The sequence below is a fragment of the Lytechinus variegatus genome, chromosome 16 (assembly GCF_018143015.1).
Source record: "Lytechinus variegatus isolate NC3 chromosome 16, Lvar_3.0, whole genome shotgun sequence".
NCBI lineage: Eukaryota > Metazoa > Echinodermata > Echinoidea > Temnopleuroida > Toxopneustidae > Lytechinus > Lytechinus variegatus.
The window spans coordinates 14,649,270-14,659,838 of NC_054755.1; the positions used below are offsets into that span (position 1 = coordinate 14,649,270).

At 38.0% G+C, this 10,569-nt stretch overlaps 3 protein-coding genes across 3 annotated transcripts; 1 reads left to right on the forward strand and 2 right to left on the reverse strand.

Annotated features, from left to right (window-relative positions):
• Window positions 1–290: 290 nt before the first annotated feature.
• Window positions 291–1,202, reverse strand: LOC121430243. The gene has a single exon (XM_041627520.1). It carries the CDS (start codon window positions 1,200–1,202, stop codon window positions 291–293), a length of 912 nt encoding a protein of 303 aa, XP_041483454.1.
• A 1,109-nt stretch (window positions 1,203–2,311) lies between these two features.
• LOC121430244 lies at window positions 2,312–3,103 on the forward strand. The gene has a single exon (XM_041627521.1). The coding sequence runs from the start codon at window positions 2,312–2,314 to the stop codon at window positions 3,101–3,103; it is 792 nt and encodes a 263-aa protein (XP_041483455.1).
• A 3,946-nt stretch (window positions 3,104–7,049) lies between these two features.
• On the reverse strand, window positions 7,050–10,356 carry LOC121430111. The gene is made up of 2 exons (XM_041627388.1): window positions 10,082–10,356; window positions 7,050–7,665 (listed from the first exon to the last, which is right to left on the reverse strand). The coding sequence occupies exons 1-2, from the start codon at window positions 10,354–10,356 to the stop codon at window positions 7,050–7,052; spliced, it is 891 nt and encodes a 296-aa protein (XP_041483322.1).
• Between the last annotated feature and the right edge of the window lie 213 nt (window positions 10,357–10,569).

The window sequence follows — 10,569 nt, forward strand, 5'->3', positions numbered from 1 at the left end:
ACCGTTCGGATACCGTGACCTTCTAATCGGCGTTTAAGTTGTTGTGAAAGGCCATCTATGTATGGCAAGACTGTACAAGTCTTGAAAACCTTCTGATCCCTTGGTGGTTGTTTTTTCTTGAAAGTGTTCTTGATAAAACGGCGTGGGTAATAGCCGTTGCTGTATAATGCGCCACGTATGTGTGCTCTTTCCTTCGGGAGTTCAGGCGGCCCGGGTGAGTTATGATACGTGCTGCTCTGTCGAACAGACATTTAACAAGACCCTTCTTGACCGATTTGTCGTGATGAGAATCATATGGTATAAGCCACTCCGTATTGGTCTGTATGAGTGGGCTTGCGGTAGACAGAGGTGGAAAGTTTCCCGCCCTCGTGTCTTTGGACTAGCGTATCAAGGAATGCTAATTTCCCTCCTTGTTCAGTCTCCAGAGTGAACTGGATGGACGGTTGCTGGCTGTTCATGTATGCGAGTAGGCTGTCTGCTTCGGAATTATTTACAATTATGAAAGTGTCATCGACGTATCTCTTCCACACCCGCGGGCGGCATGTGGAAGGACACTTGGGCAAAGCGTTCTGTTCAAATCCTTCCATATATAGGTTAGCCACAACCGCTGAGACTGGGCTACCCATTGCTGCTCCTTCTGTTTGCTCATAGAAAGAGCCTCTGTACAGAAAATATGTGGATCTGAGGACGAACTCGAGGAGTTCGGCTATTTGTTCAGGCATAAGTGTGGTACGTTCTGATAATGTGGGGTCGGATTGCATGCGTTGCAGGGCCGTACTGCATGCGCCCTCTATCGGTACGTTAGTGAAGAGGGAGACTACATCAAAAGAGATCATGGATTCTTGTTCGTTAATTGTCTGCTCCGATGTGAATTCAGCGAATTCACTGGAGTTGGTAACCGTGTGTTCTGAGCAGTTAGTGAGAGGGGACAGGATGTCCGCCAGGTACTTTGATAGGTTATAGGCAAAAGAACCTATGCATGAAACTATTGGTCTGAGAGGTATCCCGGGTTTGTGTATTTTGGGCAACCCGTATATTCTAGGTGGCTGTTTCTGTATGGGCTTTATCTTTTTGTATGTAGCCTCATCTAGAACTTTGTCTTTCTTTAGTGCCAGTAACGTACTGGTCAGTTTGCGACACATTCGATCTGTGGGGTCTTTCTTTAGCATTTTATACGGACCAGAGCTCAGAAGCTCGGTCATTTTGTCTTCGTAGGAGGTACTATCTAGAATGATTAGAGATTAGTATAAATAGAGTGCGATATCGGACATTCTTTGTCACTTGATAAATAGTTGCAGCGGCACTCGAAAGCTCGTGAACTTGTAAGCTAGTGAACACTTTTTGCGAGAGTGATCACGAATTTCCTAGAAAGCCAGTGAACACTTTTTGCGAGAGTGATCACGAATTTCCTTGTTGACCATAGTAGATTGCGAGACAAATGAATACCCTCTAGCGATTATAGTAGTTGAGGTTAAAACTTTAAATCTGTAGATGTCCGTCTCTTTGTCTATATTCTATATGTCCAATCTTTGTAAGTATGTGTCTCTCTAGTAATCAGGAAGTCTTAATTTATAGCTTTGGGGTGTAACAATTTTAGGTTTAAGTGATCTGAACTTTCTCTGATTGGTCTACAGGTAACTGTCTATCAATCTTTCTCTGGTATAAGGGGTGTGGTGATGCTCTGTGCAAGTGACTGGGCTGGAAGTACAATTCATACTTCTTAGAACTTTTGTTCCTTGAAGTTAGCCGACGTCACTGAGGGTTGGTCTTTTATGGTCAGGGTTTAGGAGTTGAATGGTAATGGGGGTTTTGGGATACTTAGATGACGTTGGGGGAGTTTGTAAATAAGTATAGGTGAATGACTGAAAGTATAACAGGTAGTTAAACTACATACTTCGTAACATTACAACATACCCTGCAACACCACAAAAAATGAGATAGAGGTTGGAGAGGTCGGACGTGTTTTAAAAGTGCTCTGACATTTTGTGCAATTTTACCGTGTTTCCTGACATTTTGTGAAAACGTTTTATATGGTTGCATCAGAAACTGGATAGTGAATATCAAGGATATACTCATTTTTCATTTGGATTACTTATTTGGATACTATCAAACATTTTTAACTTGAAATTTTGATCATTTTGGAGAAGAAAGTGTCAATAGACTTCTAAAACTAGCATCATTTACGCGTCATTGCCTAGCAACTCATCATTAAACGCATACTGGCTTGGATGGAACGCATCACTGGTATCTCTTTGCGCAACCATTCTTTGTGCGCTTTATTCTGATTGTTTCATGTAATTGTGACGTCACGATGTCTGGGAAGAGAAAGTCGTCGAAAAACAACTCTGGTGATAACGAAGAGACGAATGAGAGCTATCTTCTATCACTGATCAAGAATGAGCTAGGGAAACTTTCCAATTCCTTGAATGCTAAGTTGACCGTCTTGGAGAAGTCTATCGACAGTATACGAGAGGGACAAAGTAGCATTGTCAACTCGCTGTCGTTCCTCAACGAGAAATTTGAGGAAATGAAGTTGAAGGCCGAGAAGATAGAAAAGGAAAACAGAGAACTGAAGGAACAAAACATCTGTCTTCAGAAGAGATTCAGTGAGTTGACCTTCCAGCTTAACGAACTTGACCAGTACCACAGAAGAGTCAACTTGGAGGTGGCAGGTGTACCAGAACGACAGGGCGAGGTTCCTGAAAGGATCGTACTTAATATCGCGAAACACATCAGCCCTGAGCTTGCAGCATCCGACTTCGATGTGGTTCATCGGCTGGGTTCCAAACGCCAAGCTGATAACAAAGCCCGCCCAATCATCGTGCGATTCACCACAAGACGAGCTCGGAACATCATGTACGATGGGAGGAGGAAGCTGAAGACTCTCTCCACAAAGGATCTTGGATACAACAACGATGGCAAGATCTACCTCAATGAAAACTTGATCGCTTCCACTAAGGAGCTAATGAAAGATGTCAAAAAGGCCCGCCGAGATGCCGGATACAAGTTCCTGTGGACCCAGAATGGCCGAATCTATGTAAGGAAGGATGAGAAGTGTCAACCCATCATCATTCATTCCAGAGAGGACTTTTCTAAGCTGTAGAAGGACTATCCATGTTTTTCCATTTTCCAGTATTCTTTTTATTTCTTATGAAATTCACGTCACAAAATTTTTCGCATCGATCAATATTTGTGTTATTTTCCGTGGTATATTTTGCATTCTTTCACTGCCCTTTCAATAATGTTTCAATACCAGACATTTCATGGAGGTCATTTTACTTATTTTTGTGTGCAAATATTCTTCATCGACCGTTAATAATTGTATCAAATAATCTTTATTTTGTTAACTATTACAACTGCAGTATTTTTCAAACTCGAATTTGGGGTCATGACGGTATCAAATCTAAAAGATGCTTTATATGCTCAGCTTACAAAGATTTTGATTTAAAATGGCAATATATTCTATTTCATAATGGTGGATAATATGCGTGATTTCCCATTTTATCATCTGAATAATGATGATTTCTTATTACTAAATCATCCAAGTCAGGATAAAAGCAATATGATCTCAAATCATCATACTCCATTTGATAGATTTTCTACTGATATTCTTACAAATAATTTTGATGAACTTCAAGTTGAATTCGATATTCATGATAAAGCATACAATCTTTCCTCTTCTTCATATTATACAGAAAATTCATTCAAAGACTATGCTAAATTGATTGGAGAAGATGATGTTTTTATTTTGCATTTGAATATAAGAAGCGCTAACCAAAACTTCGAGAAATTACGATTATTATTAGAAAATACACAATTTGCCAATCCCCCAATCATTGCTCTTACTGAAACTTGGTTCACGGAAACACTGAATTCCTTATGCACAATCCCGAATTATGATATTGTTATAAACAATAGGAAAAATAAAATTGGAGGTGGACTAGCATTATATATTCCGTCTTCATTTGATTATGCAATTAGACATGAATTTGAATATATGAATGATATCATCGAATCCTTATTTGTAGAAGTAAAACTTCAAAAAGATAAGAAAACTCTAATAGGTGTCATCTACAGACCTCCTCAAACTTCTTGTATAGAAGATTTTTTACTTGCTACTAATGAACTTTTGCAAAACGGAGAATTGATAAATAACAATTGTATCATCACTGGTGATTTCAATATTAATCTCTTGACCAGTAATCACTCTGCAACAAACGATTTCCTTGAATTGATGTTAACTTCTACTTTTTTGCCGATTATTTCTAGACCAACCCGTATTACTGATCATTCTGCTACGCTTATAGATAATATATTCTGTAACTCTCACCCTCTTCCGAAAGCTGGCATTGTAACGACAGACATATCCGATCATTTTCTTATTTTTACCCATATCCAAACAATGCAATCACTCGCAAAAATGGAAAAGAAATATAGGATCTGTCGTAACTTTAGTGACAAAAATATTGAACGCCTCCAAGAAGATTTAAGCTCTGTTGATTGGTCTGACGTTTATAACTCGAAAGAGAATGTCGATGACTCATTTGACATATTTTTGAAATATTTCAATGATTGCTTAGATTCTTGTGTTCCTTTAAAGAAATATCGAAATTACGACTATAAACGTGTTCCAAAGCTACCATGGGTTTCAAAAGTGATGTTAAGGTCTATCAATCGGAAAAATAATCTGTATGTTTCTTATATATCAAATCCAAATGATGTTTCACGGAATAGATACACGTCTTATAAAAATACCTTAACAACTACTCTCCGAATAGCAAAAAAGAGGTTTTATTCAGAAAAATTACAATCATATAAAAACGACCTTAAAAATACATGGAAAACAATAAATGGGGCTCTAAACAAAATTAACAAATCTAGTGCTGTTAATAAATTATGTGTAGATGGAAATATGGTTGAAGATACTCATTCTATAGCAAATGAATTTAATTCATATTTCTCTCAAATTGGACCAAAGTTAGCTGGAAATATTATCCCTGTAGAAAATTCGTTTAAGGACTTTTTGGACAAACAAAATGATAATTCAATATTTCTTACTCCAGTTCATAGAGAAGAATTACTTGAGATTGTATTTAATTTGAAAGCAGGAAAGACACCCGGATATGATGGCATTACAAATAAAGTATTGAAAAACATTATACATTCTCTTGCTGATCCCTGCTTCATATATTTAATTTATTATTGCAGCTTGGCCAGGTCCCAAAGAAGATGAAAATAGCTAAAGTTATACCCATTTTCAAGAAGGGGGACCAATTAATTACTAGTAATTATCGCCCAATATCTTTGTTAACTTCGTTCTCAAAAATTCTTGAAAGGATCATTTATAAAAGGACAGTTGCTTTCCTTAAGAAATATAGTATTATATGTGATAATCAATTTGGTTTTAGAGAAAAACATAATACAACTCATGCTATATTGACATTAATAAATAAAATATCTACTTCTTTTGATAATTCTGATCATACTGTAGGATTATTCCTTGACTTCTCAAAAGCGTTTGACACAATAGATCATGAAATACTGTTATGTAAGCTATCAAATTACGGTATCAGAGGGACAGCTTTACAATGGTTTAGGAGTTATCTTACTGATAGAGTTCAGTTTGTTACAGTAAATGAATCAGAATCTCCAACAAGGCCAGTTTCCTGTGGAATTCCACAAGGTAGTATTCTTGGCCCCTTGTTATTTATACTTTATGTTAATGATATGAAAAATTCATCTCATGTTCTCTCATTTATTCTCTTTGCTGATGATTCCAATATTTTCTATACACACCATGATCCACATGTACTTGTGAGCACTATGAATACAGAATTTAAAAAAGTAACAAACTGGATTAAAGCCAACAAATTGTCACTGAATCTGCAAAAAACTAATTATATGCTTTTTAGTCATTCATTGAAACATCTACCGCATCAAATACTTTTAGATAATACTGAAATCAAAGAAGTGCAAACAACAAAATTTTTAGGTCTTACTATTGATAACAAGCTTACGTGGAACGCTCATATCAACAATACTTGCAAAACTGTGTCAAGAAATATTGGAGTCATCAATAAGCTTAAATACGTCCTACCAGCACAGGCGCTATCCATGTTGTATTGTGCATTAATTCTACCATATCTTAATTATGGAATTCTGGCATGGGGTAATGCCTCTCAAACGAGACTAAATAAAGTCTTGCTACTTCAGAAAAAAGTACTGAGAATAATATGCAATATGTCCTTTAGAGCTCATACGGATGAATTGTTTCGTCAGAAACGTATCCTTAAAATCAATGACCTGTACCGCTTGCAACTATTCCAATTCATGTATCAGCTAGATAGAAATAGTGTACCTAATGTCCTACAAATGAAATTTATGAGAAACAATACTTTACATTCATATAATACGAGACAATCAAATGACTATCACTTACCTAAAAGTAAAACAGTATTTTCTAGCAAAACTGTATTTTTCACAGGACCAAAACTCTGGAATTCTCTGGACAGAGAAATGAAAGAGGCAGCTAATCTTATACGATTTAAATTACTCATCAAAAAATTTCTCCTGAATTCTTATTGATTCAATCTAATATTTGTGAACTTCATACTTATCCACGGTAGTATTGATTATTTTTTAAAGTCAATATTTAATTTTGTATATAGTGTAAATACATTTGTTTTACAGTGTTTATATCTATATAATTTTATAGAATTTTGCTGATTATTTTACTCTATTTGTATCATAATTATTACCCTTGTATAAAGTTTTGATAGGGGGTCTACATTTTACAAGCTCTGCTTTTTAGTAGGCCCCTCCACTTTTTTCATTTCATTGCTACGTTTCAATCCTGCATATGTTATGCATTTTTTTTTTTTTCATTGAAAACATGATTACGAAATGTACTTTGATGATTGTGGAATATGAATATATCAATAAATAAATAAATAAATAAAATCAGTGTGGCTGCTTCTTATACCCCTTGCAACCCCGTATGTCAGAGCCATGAAAAACCGTTACAAAAGGCATTTTGGTTAATATGATGTTCATATCTTGTGTTTGTTAATTTCCTCGAAGTATGGCATGGATGCTTCAGCAAGCTTGATGACATCTGGTGCCAGACTGCCCCGACACGGAGTTGGCTTAGGTGGTAGAAAACCACTTGAGCTAATTGCCGTTTCATAGAAGGTGTCAAAGCCATCTTTCGATGCCTTAAAATCTAGAGAGGCTTCCCATTGAAGAAGGGCATCACTGTACGGAAGACCGGTCAGGTGACAGAACTTCTTCAGCACCTCAGCAGGTTTGGCCAACAGATCATCAGTGTTGATGACGACCGCGTTGGGATCTACGTTGCCACGAATATACTTCCAGATATCATGAATGCCTCTAAAGAACTCACCGGCATTTAAGACAGGATCATCCTTTTCCAGATTAAATGTCTTCACAGATTCACTAGTCAACAAACCAGTTTTCAGCAGATGGATGGTCATCGCTTTCTTGTAGGAGGTCAAAACTTTGTACGGATCTCGAATTAGGAAGACATGTTTAAAACCTGCTGGCAAGTAATCTCTTGATTTCTCATCAGGAAAAGCGAAGTAGCCCTCCTTAACCAATACGCATTTACTTGCGGACGATTCTATTTTCCGTTTCACATTGCCATACCTATAGAGAAAGAAGAGTGGCGACATAAAGATCTTGTAAATTAAAAACTACATTGTAAAAAAGGGGGGAGGTGTTAAAGTTGACATAAGTGGTGTCCCTAGAGGACCGCACCCAAGCTGCGGTTAGCGGTGATAAAATTACCCCCTGACTGATCATACCACCGTAGAGTGTATAAATATGCAACCGAGCATGTTGTATTAATATCAATAGGTGTTTTAACAAACAACAATATTTATAACACCGTAGTCGAATGACTGGTGTTGCCTTCTACTATGTTTGTCATGCGCTAATCGACACCCTGTTTTTTGTATGTACCCTTGAAATATAGACGCAGTGATACCCTTCTACTTTTTGTCACCTTCCGTACCGTTTTCACCATCTTCCTTCTCGTATTGATTCTCGCTTGACCTTTCTACACTATACCATTTCTGTTTGGAGGCGTAGCGGGGCAAACATTTTGAGGGGTTGAGTTTCAACGTGGTGCAGTATTTTTGGAAAGAGTTTCAAGAAGTTGAATGGAGCAAGTCACAAAATAATCAACATTTTTTTAACATGCATAGTTTGACTTTGCGAATGAAAAAATGTTTACGTTCTCACCAGCTGGTAACTTTCAGGATTTCAGATTTTATCAAAAGTTGAGGTGACAATTTGTCAAAACTTACAAGCTCGTTGGTTTTGATAGTCAGAGAAGATGTCTGACTGTCACTAAGGCAATTGCCGGATACGATAGACTATGTCGTACAAAAAAATTCGACGAGTATTTTTGTGAAACGCTCCCCATGAGACTAATCGATTTCTCCGAGCCAGGTATCGATAAATTCACTCTAAATCCCGAAATATCTCCACAACTTCTAAACCGTCGCTTTGACGTCACACGCCACCTTTCGCAAACCTCTACAACGCGACATTAGAGTCCGGTATTACAAAGGTTAACGATTAATCATAGACTTGATTTTCTAAATTACTTGTACATTATAGTCAATACAATCGAACTTTGTGTTACAGGCTCTATACATTTGTAGATCTTGCTTTTCGTGTGCAAAATTCTTTCATACTATACCAGCACGCCATGCCATTTGCCTGCCTGAGCTCGCGGCGGGACTGTAATATCATGACTATCATGACTCCAGCTGGCTGGAGACATGCGAAATGTAGAATATGACATGGATAAGAAAGTGGATTTTCAAACAAATCGAGTGCATATTGAGGAAAAACTTACTGAATTCAGACTTAGATATAAATCATTACAGTCCATCTAATCGATGTTGCATCTAATGTGGATTATTGGTGGATTACTGGCAATAGATTCCATGGGTCAGATCACCTCTCCAACCGAAACCTTTTTGCATGCGTTGATATGTACTCGGCATTATGTATTTACTTTCCCCCTAAATGTGTGATTAGATTCAAATTTTCGGGGGAACCACTTCCTTTGACGAGTAGATACCAGGCGCGACCATGGGGTTTCAAAAAGCACCATAAACAAGGGAAGCAAGTCTTTTCCAGATTATGAAAATGCATCCCTTAACAAGAAGTTGGCTTGTGAAACCCTACAAGTACTGGAAATATACCCCTCTTTTCAGTATTTCAAACATCGTTTTTGAAACCCTAATAACATTACATAGGCCTACACGTAACGTACTATGCACTCTTTCCCTGGTCGTGGTATCCACTCTCCAATGGAAGTGGCCCCCCAGGCGGCCTCTCGAGCTCTGAAAGGAACCAAATGTAGCTCTGGAGAGTCGTCCTAAATCGGATATATCGCTGTTACCATAGTATTTTGCACACGAACCGCAGATTGATGTTTCCGTTGCAGATGTGAAAGCTAAACAAAATCCTCATGTCACATAATTTAAGTTGCAGGACAGCCTTTTACGACGGGCCCAAAAGTCTCTTCCAAAATCATTTACCGTCGTAAAAAAACGTTTGCGTTCTCTAACAAAAGGTCGGGACTGATACGTCTTGACGCATTCGTAAAAGTCTGAAACATGTCCACAGTCGCGTTGACGTCTCTAAGACGTCTCCAGTAGATGCAGCCACGTGTCAGAAACAGAAAATGTCCGCATCTGATGGAGACGTCTCGGGGGCAAACAGTCTTTAAAAAATCGAATATGTTCAGAATTCTTTCAACTAATCGGGGACTTCTTAATTTTCAGAGGACATTTCTGCAAGTAGCAAAAGCGAACGTTGTCACAGCAAAAAATGTGTCGTAAACCGGCTTAGGACTTAGGGGGACTGTTCCAACACCATAAACATTTTTATACTTCGGTGTTAACTTTACAGTGTTAATTCAACAACCAAGAGTGCTATTGCAACAATATTTGGTGTTACGATGTATTTTTCACACCACAGGCTCTGGACCTCTGGTGTCCTTTTAACACCCCAGAACTAATTCCAATCCCTGTGGAATACTTACATCAATTGATCTGGTTGAACTGTGCCGCCTCCGAGCAACGGCTGAAGGATATCGGCTGCATGCCGAGCCTTCTCTTCATTTCCCTTATACTCCATTGGCAAATTTTCACCAGTAACTAGCTGATATTGCTTCCTGGCTGTGCTGCAGGTTGTGAAGCATTCAAACCAGACTTTCATACCATCGATGGCACTCAGACATTTAGTCAAAGCCGTAGAGACGGTTCTTGGAACAACCCACAAGAACAAGCGAACATGTTTCCAATCTGTACCTTCCATTTTGATTTATAAACTGCTGCACTGAGTGTTATTTTATGCACCATGGAAATAACAGTGCGGAAATGAGGTCTACGCTCTTAGTTTTTATTAGTAAAGCAGGGGCAAAGATTTGTCAAACTGGCCGTAAAAATTCGTCGCGCCATTATGACGATCACTTTATGTCAATTGACAAAGCATTAAGTAGTTTGACAAAAAGGCTATTTCGCTATCTAT

What these genes read in the sequence shown, in the direction of transcription:
- LOC121430111 (XM_041627388.1), bottom strand. Translation starts at nt 10,356, where the DNA reads ATGGAAGGTACAGATTGGAAACATGTTCGCTTGTTCTTGTGGGTTGTT. An exon ending in GTTCAACCAGATCAATTGAT is followed by an intron (nt 7,666 to 10,081) that starts GTAAGTATTCCA and finishes CTTTCTCTATAG; the next exon opens with GTATGGCAATGTGAAACGGA.
- LOC121430244 (XM_041627521.1), top strand. Translation starts at nt 2,312, where the DNA reads ATGTCTGGGAAGAGAAAGTCGTCGAAAAACAACTCTGGTGATAACGAA.
- LOC121430243 (XM_041627520.1), bottom strand. Translation starts at nt 1,202, where the DNA reads ATGACCGAGCTTCTGAGCTCTGGTCCGTATAAAATGCTAAAGAAAGAC.